General features: G+C 41.6%; 1 protein-coding gene across 7 annotated transcripts in view; it reads left to right on the forward strand.

Annotated features, from left to right (window-relative positions):
• The window catches only part of ABHD17B (abhydrolase domain containing 17B, depalmitoylase), a 49,911-nt gene that overhangs the window by 11,740 nt on the left and 19,145 nt on the right, over window positions 1-19,026 (forward strand). For 2 of the 7 annotated variants that reach the window (XM_038769639.1, XM_038769640.1), the window contains exons 3-4: window positions 10,057-10,174; window positions 14,305-14,774. In XM_038769639.1, coding sequence (XP_038625567.1) covers window positions 14,308-14,774 — 467 coding nt within the window. In that variant the 5' untranslated portion in view covers window positions 10,057-10,174; window positions 14,305-14,307. Of the gene's footprint in view, window positions 1-10,056; window positions 10,175-12,163; window positions 12,266-14,299; window positions 14,775-19,026 lie in introns of those variants that run through there. The other 5 variants (XM_038769635.1, XM_038769637.1, XM_038769636.1 and 2 more) reach the window with 3 other exon arrangements.

The raw sequence follows: 19,026 nt of genomic DNA on the forward strand, positions 1-19,026 counted from the left end.
AAGATAGAGACTAGGGGAAAGTTAAACATTTCCCCCAGTTAGTAGTAGAATGTGGCCAGTAGTTTTGCAGGTTGCATAGAGATTCACTCAAAGGACTATTTGCCGTAAGACTATCAGAAGCAGTTTTATACTAAGCAAGGCATTTGGGGTTTTAAGATGAATTCTAGTAACAGATTGTGGCTATAATGAGCTGCTCCATATTAATCAGCATTTTCCACGCGCGATAACATAGGCAGGAAACTCATTTCAGAAATGTATTTTCGTGCCATAAACTCTTTTCCATTAAATAACCCGATATTTGGGTTTTCAATTATGTTCATTTTAAACAATATCAATGTTTTAAAGTTCTATTTATAATAAAATCGGTGAACCCATCAGGTCCCCGAGTCAGAAATAAAATATCTATATTATTTGTTTCCCCCTGAAAACTTAGCTCAATCCACTTTTCCTACGTAATTGATTTTATTCCGCAACATTGCATTTGTGCGCCATCCTAGCTTTTATTTTAGGGCTAGTTGAAATGTAAGAATTACATTAGCTCAAGTGGAGGTTTCTGTTATGGGTTAGAGCTCCAGGATAGCAGAAAACTGGGTGAAATTCATGCTCGAGAGACACAAATTGTCATCTGGAGTTCTGAAAGATAGGGTAAATGAAATTGAAACTTTCTCCAAAAAATGCACTACCAAATATCTGGGTGGACAGTCGGTTGACCTGTTTTATTGTGATAATAATTACGGAAAAGCAAACCTGAGCAACTCCCACTACAGTCAGTCCTTCCATAATGCATGTTGTTCACTTCCCATTGTGATTTGAACTTGATAGAAGCATCAGGGAACCTTCCAAAAATGCACATCTCTCTGAATAGACAATGATGTGGAATTGGAAGGAAAAGTCGTGTCCACCTGAGTGACCTTGGTCAAGGTGTAAGTACTCTGAATGCAAGCTTTCCTTGAACCCGCAAGCCCCGCATTAGAGGGACCTGGCATTATACGTTTGACTCTTGCCATTTCGTTGCGCTTTTTGGAGCCATGGTAGAGTAAATTTAACATGAGGGTAAGTTCACATCAAGGTAAAGAGGTATGATAAGAAACATCTGAAATTTCAGGAACAGTCCATTCTGAAGGACTTTTTCCCAACGTTCATAGATTTGTGCTGCTTTTTTAACCGTTGTACCATTGAGGCAGCGTAATAAAACTGGTTGAAATGGCTTCAGTTTTACCCTTCAGCACTGTTGCAAGAAAAGAGCAGTCTGGGAACTTGACTGGGTAGATTCTTTTGAAGGTTGGGGGAAAACCCATTAGTGGGATCATTTTTAATCTTTCTGCTTTAAAATGGTAAGACCAGCTGTACAGAAGCAATTACAGAAACCACACCATATTGAAAATAAGGAAGGAAGCCACCATGAAAAGAAGGAATCAGAAAGGTGTTCTGAATTTTTTTTTAAAGGAAGTCTCAAAACAAAAGACTTGTGGAAGGAAAAGGCTAAATAAGAGACATAGCCAGATAAATGGAATGATGGATGGAACCTGCTGAGTGTGAAGTCAAAGAAACTTCGTGGTAGCTAGTGAGGGAAGCAGTGAAGACAACCAGGGTAAATATCGTAAAGGGCAAAAAGATTCACTTTGATTTAGCCATTCGTCCAGTTAACTCGAGACATGATCAAATTATTTTCCATCTGAAATGTGCCTTCTTTCCCCCTTGTCCATACGGATCAGTTCAATAAATTAAATGACCCCGAAATACAAAAAAATGAAAATATTGAAATGCTCAATGGTAAAAATGAATCGATCGTTGAATTGGGAAGGAATCATTTTTTTCTACTCCTAGCTCCAAAGTCTCACCAGATTTTAGGAATGCCACTTAATGGCTGAAGCTCAGTCTTTCAGTTCAGAATAATAAGTTTCCACCTTGTGGCCTCGATTTCCCCCATGTGATCGGCCGTGGCCTTCCCCAGTGCCAGTGATCTCTGGCTCCCCCCGACCACCCCAGAACAGGCTCTCCGGTATATCCCCCCCGAAGCGGCTTCCACCACATAGCCTCAAGTCTCTGTGTCCCACAGGGTCCGTTTCTCTCAACTCCATTTAGAATGTTGAGGAGGCTGCTGCAGTTTGTAACACTGGGTGTTGTCTGGGCCTTGCCATCTTCCACTTAGAGCTTGAGCCCAAAGTGGGAGACAATGCCTTCAGTGCACTGTCTTGTTCAAGCATACCCCGAATTACATCCACCCTATAGTGGAGAAGCAGCGTGGCTCAGTGGAAAAGAGCCCGGGCTTTGGAGTCAGAGGTCATGGGTTCAAATCCCGGCTCCGCCACTTGTCAGCTGTGTGACTTTGGGCAAGTCACTTCACTTCTCTGAGCCTCAGTTCCCTCATCTGTAAAATGGGGATGAAGACTGTGAGCCCCACGTGGGACAACCTCATGACCTTGTATCCCCCCAGCGCTTAGAACAGTGCTTTGCACATAGTAAGCGCTTAATAAATGCCATCATTATTACTATTATTATATATTGCAGGCACAGTACGTTCCGTATTATTTGCTGATACACGTTTGCCCCAATATTCTATTGAAGCACTGAAGGTCAGTCCATTTTCTGTTCCCAGCAGTTTTGCTGAACTTGCTTGAACTTTAATCATAGAACAGCTGTTGCTGCCCTGGCCAGAGCTGTGGGAAAGGGGACAGGGATGGATCAGGGTGTGATCGTTGGGGGGTGGGGGGAAGACACATCAGGATCCCCTCCCAAAATGTCCCTGCCCGTGTTTCCATGGCTTTGGCCTGGGAAGATAGGAGCCGGGTGGCTGTACCTGCAGCAATAGCTGTTGCTATGATGAAAATGCAAGCAGAAAAGAAAATCCTGTAGAACGGGGGAGAGGGATCAGTTTGTGGTGCTGGGATGAGAGGGGCATGAAAGCCACTGGGGACAAGAGGCCTGGGGTGAGAGTAATTCCATCGTGTACCTTTTACTTAACCTTAGGATTTGGCTGTCTTGTCGGGAATCGTTCTGGAACAGATCCTAACTAATTGATGGTATCATGGGGTACGCTTGCCTTTACCGTAGTAGATAGCACATAGTAAGCTCTCAAGAAGAATTAAGGGCTTTCTAGGTGCCAAGCTCTGTGCTAAGCACTGAGGTGGCTACAAGATCATCATCTCTCCTGTGGGGCTCAGAAACTAGTCAATAAACTTGCTATTCCGTCATCCCAGGTGATGAGTGCATTGTAACAACCAACGATTATTTTGAAATGTACAAGCGATGGATTGAGTTGATGTCCCATCGTGGGCGACAGATGACCGAAAACCTGCACGAAGGAGTTAATTATCGAGAGAGTGATTGGCAGCAAGTTGTGTTGCTGGGGCACAGACTGCAGTGAGCAGATAGGTGGGCAGAGGTGCAGTGCACCACAAAGTGCCGCTCAAGATTGGTTTCTTTGTTTGGGTTTGGTTTGTACCATGCAAGACCCATTTCCAGCCAAAGTGGCCACAGCATCATGACCTGGCAGGCTGTTGCCGTGGTAGCTGCTACAGTCTCTGCTTCCCAGGTTAGCTGTTTTACGCGACTCCTGCCGGACTTGTTCACCTTAGTTCGTTTAATGGTGTTTATGGAGCATCTACTGTGGGCAAAGCACTGTATTAAACACTGGGAAAAAATTCCAGAGATGAGAATTAATCAAGGTCCCTGGCCCCCAAGGGCTCACAGTCTGAGGATTAGAATAAGGGCAAGGGGGTTGGTGAAAGACACATAAAGAAAGATGAAACCAAAACAGAAAAACAACATCCATGTGTTAGGAGTACCAGAGTATTACAGCTAGAGGATAAGAATAATAATCATCATTGTGTTATTTGTTAAGCGCTATGTGTCAAGCACTGCACTAAGCCCTGGGTTAGATAACCAGGTCCCACATGGGACTCCCAATCTTCAGTAGGAGGGAGAACAGAGTTTGAATCCCCGTTGAGCAAATGAAAGAACTGAGGCTCAAAGTGAAGTAACTTGCCCTTGGCCACACAACAGACAAGTGGCGAAGTTGGGATTAGAACCCAGTTCCTCTGATTCATAGGCCTGTGCTCTTTCTGCTAGGCTATGTGATTATCTTGGCTCTCCCCGGTGCTTGGTACAGTGCTTGGCACATTGTAGGCATGCATACCGCAGTTATTGTTCATGGATAATACCTATAACAAAATAGTGAGAGTTCCTGCCCAGTGGGCTTCACATGAGTCCCCAATTCCCCCATCTTGTGTATTATCTCTCTTCACCCATTACAGCTCTACCTCAGACTCTTCACTCATGCCAAGCTCCCCCATTTAACTGTACCCGACTTTCAACCCATCTGCTTCTGACCCCGGTTCAACCTGTTCCCCCTGCACGGTACTCCCCCACCCCGCCACACCAAAAAAAAAAAAAAAAAAAGAAAAAATCTAGTCCTCTGCATCTTTAAAAGCTCTCTAAAAGCCCACTTCTCCAGCAAGCCTTCTACGGTGAAATGGCAGTACTCTGAGTCGTATCAAATCCAACCTCAGTATTTGCCTTCCACATATATATATATTCAATCCATAATATGTATCAAGCACCTATTCTTGGTGCTTGGGAGAATACATTGATAGACCCGATTCCCTGCCCTCAAGGAGCTTCATTAATTTATTCTGATATTTCATCCCGATATATTGGTTCTTGATCTGATTATTTTTCTTCTTACTGCTCCCACTGTTGGTATTTGTTATCTGTCTCCCCTATTGGATTGTAAGATCTCTTTTGCTTTCCCAAGAGCTTTGGGCAGTATGTGTACTCAGATGCTCAATAAGTACCATTACGACTACCAATAAAAAAGATATTCTTAAATAACAGGATTGGTCGCAAAATACTGCAAACGGTAGTTGACTTCTTTTTTACCCCTTTTCACTTCAGAGTCTCCTTATAGCATTGTCATTCAGTGGATGCTTTTGTTGGAATCTGTATAAATTTTCATACAAGTGGGTTTTGCGGGGATCTAAAAAATACAAAGCAGTGGAAGGCAACAGTTGTTGACTTTAAGGGCCACTTAGAAGAATACCCAGGAGACCCAAAAGCTGAAAAATGCAAAAGATATAGAGTGAAGAAGAGCACTGGTGATGTGTCTTAGTAAAGGTTGGGAGGATTGAAAGAAGAAACTTGGAAGTTTTTAGAAGTAATGACTTTCTGGGCATGTATGGTGTAGATACTTTAGTGGAGAGATACAGTTGTCTATTGTGTTTTATTTAGAGAAGGGCACAGTAGTGTCGGAATGGGATCCACCTACTTACTCCCCCCAGTGATTCTCTTGGCGATTCCAGCAGTTGCCTTTTGCATCACTCTGAGGCCTAGAAAGCTGGGTGATGGTCAGTTATTGAAGCCTTGGGAAATAGTCAGTCATTCAGTGGTACTTATTGAATGCTCTGTGTGCGGAGCACTGTACTAAGCACTTGAGAGAGCACAACACAATGGATTTCGTAGGCACAATCCCTGCCTTCAGAGAGCTCACACTCTAGCGGTGGAGCTGTGGAACCAGATATAAAGCCGATTTAAGCCAGTTCAATCTGAGGATGTGCCAGGAGATCAGAGGGGAGTGTCTTTTCTCTTCAGCAATTCCCAAGGACATCTTGTTATCAGAGTTTAGGTTGTCAGCCAGATCTGTGACTGCCGTTTAAATGGAATGAATTCTTGTGAATATTGATTTTTGGATTTTAAAAGGCAGTAGTTCATAGTGGGGGTGGGAGGAGGAGGAGGAGGTGGAAGAAGCCTGATAAGCCATTTTTAAAAGGTGCTCCTACCTTGATCTGTTAATTGTGTTTACTTACTAATTGGCATCAGGGCACCAAGAAGTGCCCAGGCAACCCATTTGGGAATGCTCACGTCACCCCCCTCCTCCCCCTGCCCAAGAGTTATCACCTATTGGTTAACAGGGTTTTTACTTTTTGTTTTCCCCCATCCCTTCCCCCTACTCTTTTCTGAAATTAAATGTCTTAGAGTTAAAATTTCCCTACTGAGGCCACATTTCCTTTCCTCCTACCGTCTATTCACTTCCTTCTCATATTTTGTCAGTTCTAAAAATAGAGTCTTTGTTTTTGAAAGAATTGAGAACCAGTCATGGAGGTTCCCAAAATAGTTGCCAATGAATGGATTCTTTACATCGTGTCATTGCACGTAAAAATGTGAAACCCTAGATTTTATTTGTGAAGCACTTTGGAAGGAGCTGATACACTGTTCCACTGACTAAAGTGATGGTCTCTTAAAGCTGATAATTTAGCATATCCACATACTTGTGAAGAAAGTAATTGCACTTCCCAGGTGCATGGCTAGCTTATCTATAAGATCATTGTTAATTGGACATCCTCCTCTTTGAACTTCCATAACAATTTTCTCTTAAGGAGTAATAATAATAATAATGATGGTATTTGTTAAGCACTTACTATGTGCAAAGCACTGTTCTAAGCACTGGAGGGATACAAGGTGATCAGGTTGTCCCACGTGGGGCTCACAGTCTTAATCCCCATTTTACAGATGAAGTATCTGAGGCACAGAGAAGTTAAGTGGCTTGCCCAAGGTCACACAACTGACAAGTGGCAGAGTCAGAATTCAAACCCATGACCTCTGACTCCCAAGCCCGTGCTCTTTCCACTGAGCCACGCTGCTTCCCTTCATGATATGTGAGAGCAGTGTTCACGAAAGTATATAGAACAGAAATAATTCCCTTCATGGGCTGTTTCTCAGGAGTATTTATTTAGCATCTCCTGTGTGCAGAGCACTGTACTAGCCCTTGGCAGAATACAGCAAAAGTAAAAAAAATAAGGTCCATATCCTCAAGGATCTTACAGTCTAATTGAGGGTCTTATACAACCTTTCGCAGCACCATGCCAAATTCTTACAAAGTGAGGTGTGTGTGTGTGTCCTCCCCCACACTTAAAATAGTGCTTTGCACATACGAAGCGCTTAGCAAATACCATCATTATTATTATTATCATTATTATTAATCTTTGAGACTCATTCCCTCTCAAAGAAAGTAACTGCCATTTGGGTATTAATAGAAAAAGGTTTTCAGGCTTTTAGAGAAAAATCTGCTGAAATATGTGACTTTAAAGAACTGTAAGGAGGGTGAGGGGCAAAGCATTTGTAAATTTTTATAGAAGCTCAAAAAGTTAAAATTCAAGGCCATTGACAGGGAATTCCCTGCCAGTATTTATTGTGTATGGATTCCCTGGGGCTCTTCTCCCAAGGACAGGGTCAAAATATATTCTATCTTTGCTAAGTTTTTCTTGGAATTTTGCAGATCTTTTCTTCCCTACAGAAGAAATAAAGAATCCACAGTAAAGGAGAGGTTAGGTTTTTCTTAAAACTTTAATAGAAATTAGTAAATAGTATATTGCAGGATTTAATGCATTCAGAACATTACCTAATCCGTTTCCTCAGGAAACTAAAACGGAATCTCACATGTCTCTTATCTTGGACTTGGAAAAATCATTCCTGTCATAAAATTTTGTAAAGTAAGCATGAAACTGGTTCCTTCAGCAGCATGAATGGCAGGTCTATTTTTTGAAGATCACAAAGATATTGACCTAATAATAGGCCTGCATAAGATGAAGCAAGGGCATATCTATGTACTGGTAATTTTTCCTGCAAAATCAGGAAATTTTCCCTACTTAAAACCTAGACGTGAGGTAAGCAAAAATAATAGCATATTATTGAGAAGTTGCCTCAATGCTATCACCACACAAATGAAATCGTTTGTTGATTAGAAAAAAAAAAATTAAGTCTGAAGTTTTAGCAGAGTTATTCACAGTCCAGAATACTCAGTATTTCTCTTCCTAACTGGAGAGACAAAGGAGATTAGAAGCAGCAGAGCCTAGAGGATAGAGCACAGGTCTGGAAGTCAGAAGGGCCTAAATTCTAATCCCAGCTCTGCCATTTATCTGCTGTGTGACCTTGGGCAAGTCACTTAGCTTCCCTGGGCCTCAGTTACCTCATCTGTAGAATGGGGATTAAGACTGTGAGCCTCATGTGGGACAGGGACTGTGTCCAACCTAATTAACTTATATCTACCCCAGCGCTTAGTACAGTACCTGGCACATAGTAAGTGCTTAGCAAATGCTATTTTTTTAAAAAGTATTTACTTTCTATGCAGAGATTTTTAACACTCCTCTTCATGGTGGAAGGTTTCTCCTAGATACATTTCCTTAGCAGGGTGCAGGGGAAAAAGTTCCCAGAGATATGTGGGTTCCTAAGTAATTCTTTCTTACAAATTTAGGAAATAACTTCCATCTCAGGAAAATTGAGTTCTTATTGGACCCCCAAAAGAAAGGGAACTCTTGATTCTTAACATCTGTTTAACATCATGACCTATGAGCTTGTATATTGATTGGGGAACTGGGCAAGAATTCCTTCTTTCTTACCATCTGGTTTCAATAAAACAGCATTAAAAAAAACTTTTTCCCACTGGTCTCTGTTAGAAACAAATAGAAATTAGTCCCTTTTTTAAGCAAATTTAGGGTTATTTGTATGTATAAAATTTGAATGGGTTCTAAATCTCCCTGTGCATGCCCTAGTGCAGAATGGACATGTGCTGAGGGTTGCAGGATAGAAGAAAGCTTATGCCCCCGACCTCGAGGCAGAAGTGAAGACCTTTGCTTCTGTTGGGTAGGTCTCCTAGCTGGACTTAAGCAAGGGACCAGGGCCCATGTTTACTAGCCAGATGTTCCTATGAAGTAGCACCAACCCTACCCTAGATGCTGCACTTGGAGAATCAGCGTGGCCTACTGGATGAAGCACAGGCCTGGGAATCAGAGGACCTGTGTTCTAATCCTGGCTCTTTCACCCGTCTGCTGTGTGACCTGGGACAAGTCACTTCATTTGTCTGGGCTTCGGTTACCTCATCTGTAAAATGGGGATGAAGACTGTGAGCCCCATGTGGGACATGGACTGTGTCCAACCTGATTAATGTGTATCTATCCCAGCGCTTAGTACAGTGCCTGGCACATAGTAAGCACCTAATATATAACATAAAAGAAAGTGCATCGGCGGTGCAGAAGGGAGGGTGGGGAGATGAGAAGTTAGGGAAGGCCTAAGGAGGTATGATTTCAGTAGGGCTTTGACAGTGGGAAGAGTGATGGTCTGTCTGATATGAACAGGGAGGGAGTTCCAGGCTCGAGGGAGAAGGTGGGCAAGGGTTCTGCGACAAGATAGATGAGATCAAGGTTCAGTGAGTTGGCTGGCATTAGAGGAGTGAAGTGTGCGGGCTGGGTTGGAATGGGAGATGAGCGGGATTAGGTAACAGATGGAGCACTTTAAAGGCGATACTGAAATATCTGTTGGGGGCAACCGTTGGAGGTTTTGTAGAAAAATGATCCGGTCAGCAAAGTGCAGCAGTAAAGACTGGAGGTGGGAAGGTCAGCAAGGAGACTGATGCAGTAGTTGAGTAAGACTGTAAGCTTATTGTGAGCAGGGAATGTTTATTGTTATCTCGTACTCTCCCAAGCGCTTAGTACAGTGCTCTGCACATAGAAAGCACTTAATAAATACAAATGACTGACTGCTACTGTCTAACCCAGACATCAACAATCTTTTGGGCTGAAGAATAACTTAATGAGTTCCAGTATGTTTTGTGTGCCGTGCTCATACAATTCCTACCAATAAAATTATACAGTGAGTGCCATAACAAAGAGAGTTTGGGGCTGTTTTCACACATATTGACAGCACAAACATACTAATAAACTTGATCCAGGTGCACTGATGGCATAGTATCTAATTTTAACTTTGGCCAGTGGTGTGTTGGATGGATTTAATTGGTTGGTCAGATGTGTCTCCTCACCCCCAGGCTGTTTTTTGTCCAGTCCCAGTCCAGTCCTTCCCCAGAACTCCACATAGTTGGGATTCTGTCAGCCAAGGGTATTGGGGAGTCCATCGATGTCTGTTTTTCTTGTTTCTAAGTTTTAAAATTATTATTATATTTCTAAAGCAACTTACTCCTTTCTCTAATTTTGAGAGAACTCATTTAGCGAAACCTAAAGTTTGGAGCATGCATTTTCTTTCTTTTCCTTTTTTTTTTTTTTTTTTTAGGATTTCTTACCCAACAAGACGCTTACAGCCAATCCATATAAATCAAAACGAATTCGTTGTAAATCCCCCTTTTTACTGGATTAAAAACTTGGCTGTGAACTTCTTTGCTATTACACAGGTAATTAACAAGTAATCATATGTAAGTAACCATACATTAACAAGTAACCTTTGGATAGCAATCAATCAGTAGTACTTATTGAGTGTTTAAGCAGCGTGGCTCAGTGGAAAGAGCATGGGCTTTGGAGTCAGAGGTCTTAGGTTTGAATTCCGGCTCCACCACAAGTTTGCTGTGTGACCTTGGGCAAGTCACTTAACTTCTCTGAGCCTCAGTTACCTCATCTGTAAAAATGGGGATTAAGACCGTGAGCCCCACGTGGGACAACTTGATCACATTGTATCCCCCCAGCGCTTAGAACAGTGCTTTGCACATAGTAAGCGCTTAACAAATGCCATCATTATTATTATTATTATTACTGTGTGCAGCGCACTGTACTAAGCACTTGATAGAGTACAACAGAGTTGGTGGACATGTTCCCTGCCCACAAGGAGCTTACAGTCTCTGGGGGGAGATAGACATTAATATAAATAAATTACGGATGTGTGCTTTGAGTCTAAGGGTGGGGTGAATGTCAAGTGCCCAAAGGGTGCAGATCCAAGGATAAGCCTCATATAGCTACGATCTTTTCTCTTCATTTTTTTTAGACTAACAGGACACTGTAGTTAGCATCCTGTTCTCCCCCCACTCACTTTCTATTTTCCCAAAGAAAACTAAAAACAGTAATTAAGCATTTAATAGTTTGATGTAATAGGGAGGGACATACTGAATCATAAACTCTGTTGGTTGACTTCTTTGTTTATTAATGTATTAAAAACAGATGGTAATTCCACTTAGAGATTCAGAGTTAAAACTGTACTAGAGCTAGCCTTTTTTCTAAACAGCATTTTAGTGGGTCTTTGACCCAAGAAATTTGCCATGCCCTAAAATATTTCCAAATGAACTCAAAATCATAGAAAAACTTTGGGAGTTCCTAAGATACCTCTACCAATTTCCAGCCACGGTGTATTTCCCCAAGGTAATAACAATTTAATTGGTTTCTCCTTGCAAAATGGATCTGTTTTACTATTCCATTTCCACTCTGTAACATTTTCCTATAAAGTAGATATTATGTTCTTGATGAAATGGAAAATTCATACAGCCTAGTGGAAAGAGCCTGGGCAAAGGAGTCAGAGGAACTGGGTTTTAATTCCAGCTCCACCACTTGTCTACTGTGTGACTGTGGGTGAGTCACTTAAGTTCTATGTGCCTCTGTTACTTCATCTGTAAAATGGGGATTAAGACTGTGAGCTCCATGTGGGACATGACCTATGTCCAACTTGATTATCTTGTATCTACCTTAGTACAGCGCCAGGCATGCAGTGAATGCTTAACAAATATTTAAAAAAAAAATTGCCCTAGTACGTGCTCTGTGAGTGTGCTCAAACATTTCTTTTGGCATCACGTCATGTTCTCTCCAGAGCCTGTCTAGTGAAGATGCCCATTATGAAAGAACTAATTGGATATTCTAAAGTGGATCCCCGCCTTATGGCATTGTTATCTTTCAGTTTGAGTTTGTGGGTGAGGAGAATTCAGCAGAACCAGCCTCCAGGGGCCCAAGCTTGAACCGTTCTTTCTTTTCTTAGTTCTTCAGGGAGTTATATCTTTAATGGTTATTATTAAGCCAGTAATGACTGATGTTTGCAAGGGAGTTGTTCCTTAAAATTTTATGCTGGCTTTGCTGGATTGTGCAAATGAGTACATCAGATTAGGCCCTGTTTCATATTTGCCTGGTCTTTTTTTACTAAATATAGTGAAAATATTAATATCTTAGCTTGAAGCATGTTCATTTCTGCAGAGAAAATAGTTTCTTTAGGTTGTTCAAAAATATGTCTGGAAGTCATTCTTAGTCATAGATGAGATTAATGACCAAGAGATTTTTATGCACATAACTGGCTGAAATGATTAGTGAGCACCCAACAAATTTCTTCCAAATTGTCTACATGCTTCGCATCTGCTTTTGCTTAAAAATGGTTTTTCGTTTTGCTTCTTGGAATTATGGTCTTTCTGAAGCCTCTGTTGTTCAAGAATCAACTCATTCCTGATCTTTAGAAAACCTTATGGGCAAGGAGCACGTTTATCAACTCTGTTATATTGTACAGTGCTCTACACACAGTAAGTACTCCATGAATCCCACTGATTGATTGAATTGGGATTGCTGGGATTCTGTCCCAGCTCTGCATCCCTGCCCTCTCAACATGTTCCCTGATTCTGTGGGCAGGAAACATGTCTACCAACTCCATTATATTATACTGCCCCAATCGCTTAATACAGTGCTCTGCACACAGTAAGCACTCAATAAATGCCATTGATTGATTGAGGGAACCAGTTAGCACACTGAACGAATTTCACTAGGTGATAGTAGAGACCTGAAAGAACTAATGCCTCTCTCTCTGTCCTCCCCCACTTAGATTATAAGACTCTGTGGGATGAGGACTGCCTGAACTGGTGCTAGATTGTTTTCATCGCTAACACGATCAGTACAGTGGTCAGCACGCACATAGTAAGCGTGTGGTAAATGTCATTATCGAATAATCAGTGGGTCTGTTTGTCCATTTGAGGTTAAAGAATGAGGCAGGAACAAGAAATAGGTCTGCACGGTGAGAGGTGTGGATGTGGAAGTTTCTCTCGTGCTCTCTGCCCATTGGGTCCCTGAGGTGGGCTGACAGCAGGATTGGTGATATGTGATGGCCTAAAGTTTATTTTCCTTCATAATTCAGCCATTGCTGCCCTTATTTGGTCTTGCCCAATTCAAGTTTGAGGCAAAAAATGGTATTTTAGTATGAAAGATTACCTCCCCAAAATATTCCATATTATTATTATTATTACTATTCTGTAGAATGTAAACTCGTTGCGGGCAGGGAATGTGTCGATCAACTCTTGTTACATTGTAATCAATTGTATTTATCAAGCACTTACTGTGTGCAGAGCACATAACAGTGTGCAGAGTGCTTGGGAGAGTATGGTATAACAGAGCTGGTAGACACGTTCCCTGCCCACAATGCGTACAGTGCTCTGCACACAGTAAGTGCTAAAAAAAATCCAATTGATTGATTAAATAAGATTGATGCATACCTTTGTGTAGAGGTATCCATTATTTTCATGAAAGATTATTTTGGATTTGATGTCCTTAAAATTTAATTAGCTTTTCCTTTTGAACATCAGCGTGATAGAAATGTATGTTGCATTGACTAGATCAGATATTTAAATGATTTAATAAAACAGAATTGGTAGTACTTTTAGTTCAATCAGACAAGTAGATGTCAGAATTAGTTGTTTAGAAGGGTGACTGTCAATAGGTTCAGATCTCCTTTTAGATTGAATGCTCCTTGTGGCTAGAGAATGTGTCTTTCTCTCTCCCATTCACTCATATTTTTTGAGCGCTTACTGTGTACAAAGCACCAAGCACATAGTATGGTGTGCGCAGCATAAAGCACTGAAATACTATTGATTGATTGTACACACACATATATGTATATTAGTATTGATGATGATTGATTCCATCCATGTTATGATTCCAAACTGGGTTCATGCCTTTTGGAGTTATATGAGTGTAAAATATGAAGCTTAATTTTGCAGTAATTTTTGATTCAGTTCCGATATGACTTGAAAATTTACTGGAGTGGTAGAAACTTGATTTTTGTCTTGATGAATAGCCAGTACTTGAAAAGAAATAGCATGCTTTTCAACCTAAAATAAGTTACTGCTGGGTTGAGTATCTTTTGTGGCCCTTTCTTCTGGCATATCAACTCAGATTTCATTTTAAAATGTTTTTTCCCAATTTGTTTAAAAGAAAAAAAGATGAGAGCATTCACTGAATACCAATGGTATTTGTTTCTTAAGAGGAAATCATTTAAGAACTGTTGGAAAGTCAGAAATGGTAGGTGTGTTCAATATTTCAGTGGTCAGGTTGTGTGCTATTGAAATTTTTAAAGAGCTACGTTATTAAAATATGCATTACTAAAAATAAATGTGTGCTCCCCAGTGCAGTTTGTCATCTTTATCCTTGTTTTAAATATCTCTAGAAATAAGCACAAATGCATATTATTGGAACCTGTATAATTGAAAGGGGCTTAATAGTCTCTCTCTCTCTCTCTCCCTGTCTCCTCCCCTCTCTCTCTCCCCCTCCCCCTTCCTTTTCTCTTCCAGAGTAGAAGATGAATAATCTTTCATTTAGTGAACTGTGTTGCCTCTTCTGCTGTCCACCATGTCCAGGAAAAATTGCTTCTAAATTGGCATTTTTGCCACCTGACCCTACTTACACTCTGATGTGTGATGAAAGTGGAAGTCGCTGGACTCTGCATCTTTCAGAACGAGCGGATTGGCAATACTCTTCTAGAGAAAAAGATGCTATTGAGTGTTTCATGACTAGAACCAGCAAAGGTAATAGAATTGCCTGCATGTTTGTGCGCTGTTCACCTAACGCCAAGTATACTTTGCTCTTCTCACATGGAAATGCTGTTGACCTCGGTCAGATGAGCAGCTTTTACATAGGACTTGGATCCCGCATAAACTGCAATATATTCTCGTATGATTACTCCGGATATGGTGCAAGTTCTGGGAAACCTACAGAGAAGAACCTATATGCGGATATCGATGCTGCTTGGCTGGCTCTTAGGACAAGGTAAAGTGTTAGTTGCATATTGGTTTTTCAAGAATCTTTGTTACCTCGATTGTTCTGGTTCAGAATAGAAATTTAAGAGCAATTTTTGGCCTCCAGCCCAGAAGGGGAATAACATAATGCTTGTATCCATCAATGGCAATATGTTTTAGAAACTAGTGTTTCAATCCCATTTATTGCTTAAGTAAAATCTAGAAGGGTAAGTTTGGTTTTCTCATTTTAAGTACTGTAACTTAATTCTGCATGAGCAGATTTTAGGAGGATGGCTCAAAAGTTTGAGTTTTGGGAAGAGGCGACTCATCTGTACTTAACAGAGTTGCAGTAACCTGTACTTGGTCTCTCTTCAGATGAGCATCGTGTATTATTCCCATGAAGTTCCATGGAATATAGCTGACTTGTTCCAAAATGGAAACACGTCGACTACACATTTCACTGCATTTTCTTGGAAACGTTAAATATTTGCAGTACTATGATTTCCCACAGTGCTTTGTGCCTAACTTCACAGTTGTTACCGGGAAATTGAAATTGCTTTCAGGGCAGGTAGGTTTTGCTCAGGAAACTTCTTTTCCTCTTCACTCTGACAGCCTAGAGAGACACTGATCTGTAAGCAAGGTTTGTTCAGCTGCTTTATCTACTTCTCTCCATATTTTCCCATTGTTATCCTGCTAAAAATCCTGCTCTCCTTATTCTGAACCAGGACCAAACCAGGTACATTTTGCATCCAGAGCAGGGGTGCTGGTATTCTGTACCTTGTGGGGTGTCTTGTAACTACTAGAGAAACTCCCACCATGACACCGGAGTTACACACCATTCAGAAGAAATGGGGCCAGTCCAGGAGAAACCCCGCTCCTGGCTTCTGAAGGTCTTTCCTATCAACTCTTCTCATTTCCATAGTAGTTATGGGGAATCAGGGCCCAACCTCAAAGAGGAGGAACCAAAGAGCTGGCCGAGAGGACCCCCTTTACTAACACCATCCAGGACTTCTGTCCCATCTGTCCTTGATAATAGGAGGAAAAAAAAACTTGGGCTAAAAAAAGCAACGACTGCCTCATGGAATACCAGGACACTGTGATGTTGAAGACAGTTTTTTCCATACAAGAACACAATCCTAATAGTGCATGAACCGGCAAGCTACAGAGTTGATATTGCAGCATTAAGTGAGACTTAACTATAGGGTAGAAAGCTCATAGAGAGACTCTGGATCCACCCTCTTTTGGAAAGGCCTCCCCTCCTCAGCTCAGTGCTTATCAGGGGCTGGATTTGCAATCAGGCAATCACTAAGCATGGTCCTTCAAGTCTGCCCAGAGGTATAAGTGACTGTCTGATGATGCTAAATCTGCCACTGACGCAAAAGCACTTTGCTCTCTTCATCAGTCCATCTGCCCCCACCATGCCAAACTAGGATGAAGTAAAAGAATGTTGCAATGGAGATTGAGGCAAATTCGTTGAGGGAATGGCAACTTTGGATTAGCTAAATTGTCAGAGGGTGATTTTTAACCCACGAGTTGGTAGTAACACCCACACGTGAAAGAAAGTCCTTGGGCCACATGGGATTGGCACATTCAACTGCAATGGCCTGCTATTGCTAAATGGATGTGCCAAACACCATCTCGTGATTACAAATTGCATCTTCCACCTGCCGAACAAGAGAAAAGCTTCCTGGGTGCTTTTGGGCCCTAAACACAGTGGCATCTCAACTACATCGTAATGCAGCAGAGAGGCCCTTAAGGTCATGTGGATTGCAGCAGGCAGAATAGGGCCGGGCGGATCGTAGTCCAATATGCTTCTAGCTCCCCCTGACTCTACGGGCACTGTGTCGAAAAATGGCCTCAAAACAGCCGAGACCGCTAAACGGTAAGCTCCAGGAGAGCAAAGCTCACCCAAATCGCTCTGCAGCAGTGTTACAAGGGCCCTGCTGAAACTTCACCCACGCTCTCTACTCTAAACAGTGAATGGGCATTTCTCCATAATACTGTCTACCAGGCAGTCTTCATGACAATGGGGGTATCCAGGTTAAGTTCCCAAGATGGATTTGATACAAGGTGACTCCAGCGAAAAGTCAACTTGCAGCATAGGTACTGCACCAATAACACCTTGCAGAGCCTCGTGACTCAGACAAGGATGAGGTGAACAGAAACTAGCATCACAGCAAACACTGGGTTGAGGAGTATGTGCGACAGGTGGTGGGATGCCGAAGCAGAAGAAATCCAAGGCAATGCAGATCAGACCATCACTCAACTAAGACTGTCACTCTAAAGAGAGAAGATGACTCCAGCCTCATCCCACAAAAAGAGGGAATCCTGAGTAGAAGACAAACATTACAATGGTCTCCTCGGCACACCTTCTACTATTGAAGATGAGGCGCTTCGAAACATAGAAAACCTGCCCATGTGGCACTTGTCCCAGCTGTTGGAAGTCACTGCAACTGCCATGAAAAATGGCCAAACACCTGTATGGGATGACAAAAAGGGACTTGGTTGCAATATTAGAATAAGCTTCCACTCCTCTGGTGAAACTTCCAACTCAACAGGCTTTGAGCCCAAAGTCCTAAAAACAGAGAGCCGCAGATGACCGTGACCAAAGGCGTACCCCCGAGAAGACGTGCATATTTTTGTTTCCCCAAATCAGCTTCCACCAGGAAAGCCATACACCTAACCAAAAATCTAGACTGGCAATACAGCGCTAAATTCTGGTGCTGAATTATGTTACCTAGGCAGAACACTGACCATGAGTGCACTGATAGGCAAGGAAGTAGAAAATCGAATCAAGAAGGCTTACATGATCATGGTAGACTGATCATGACTTGACCTTTAGGTCAAGTAGAAGGTTTACTCAGCTGCAATCCTGTCTAACTTTCCCTACAGCACTGAGACCTGGATTTTCCACTCACTAAATTTGACTCCTTGAGCTGTTCCATCAGCATCACTTTAGAGCTAGTCTCCACATCGTGTGGCAAGGTAGGATCATAAATAACCAAGCCCATCTCCTAGCACTGAAGCCAGGCTCGTCCCATTACAGCCTCACTAAAGTGGGTTATGTGAAGAATGTGGACCACAGTAGTATAGCCAAACAGAAGCTATTTTAAGGGAACAGTAAAACAAAACCTCTGAAAATGCTGCGTCCCAGCTACGAAATGGGACAGCAATCAAGAAAGGGGCTGCTCTTTTCCAGCAGAAGCTTCTCAAGGATCTTGAGACAGAGACACAAAGGCAAAAATAGTGCCAAGCACTACAAACAAAAATGTAATATCACAAAGAACAGGGGGTTCTGTGGCCTTCTTACACACACACACACACACACACACACACACACACACGTGAATTATTTTACCATCAGTGGCATCTTTGAGTATGAAAGATAAATATCTCTCTATATGTATGTATGTATATAAAGAGAGATTACATGTATACTAGAATATATAATATCTCTGTTCTGTGCTTTGAAGAATCTGATTTTACCTTCATTTGTGAATTGTAAAATGAATAGACTGAAAAGGATTTATGGGGTATATGCTGTAAAGAAATTAAAGAAGAGTTATAGAGCAGCAGCTGAGGGACAGGGTAGGAATAAAGCAAGAACACAATGAAACAATCGTATTTGAGTGCTTACTCTGTGCAGAGCACTATACTGAGCACTTGGAAGAATACAATAGAATGTACAGAAAACTTTCATAGTTAAAAGGTTCAGAAGTAGGGCTTTCAGCTACAGAGAGTATCAGCTAAAGATGGATTGAAAGTCCTCACAAAAAATTACCCACCCCAATTTTAAAAAATCAGCTGGCCCTCTACTACGATGTATGCAGAGATAAATGAAATCTATATTCTTAAATTTTTTTACTTCGAATAAACAGATTGCTCTCCAAGTCATTTTCTTCATGAAAGTGCAGTTGTATGGTATGCTTGTGACTTGAGTTGTAAGTCACAAGTTGTATGCTTTGTTCTTGTGACTTGAGATTGTCTTTTTTGAACCAAAGATGTAAAAATGGTATTTCTAAAATAAATATAAATCCAACTCGATAGATGCAGTAAAAATTCTTTAAGATTAAACTGACCAGTTTGATTGAAAGGCGCGGGATGGGGTGACTTTATTGTTTGGAAGTTTTTATCCAAAGGTATTGTAAATGTCTGTTAAATTACCCAGTAGTGTAGGCTGCCCTGATGGAGGATGGGCGTGTGTGTGTGTGTGTCTGTGTGAAAACAGCTTGCCTTTGTCATACAGGAAGAGGAGAAAACGGACTGTTGATGACCCCGTGAAG

This window comes from Tachyglossus aculeatus, chromosome X4 (assembly GCF_015852505.1).
Source record: "Tachyglossus aculeatus isolate mTacAcu1 chromosome X4, mTacAcu1.pri, whole genome shotgun sequence".
Lineage (NCBI taxonomy): Eukaryota > Metazoa > Chordata > Mammalia > Monotremata > Tachyglossidae > Tachyglossus > Tachyglossus aculeatus.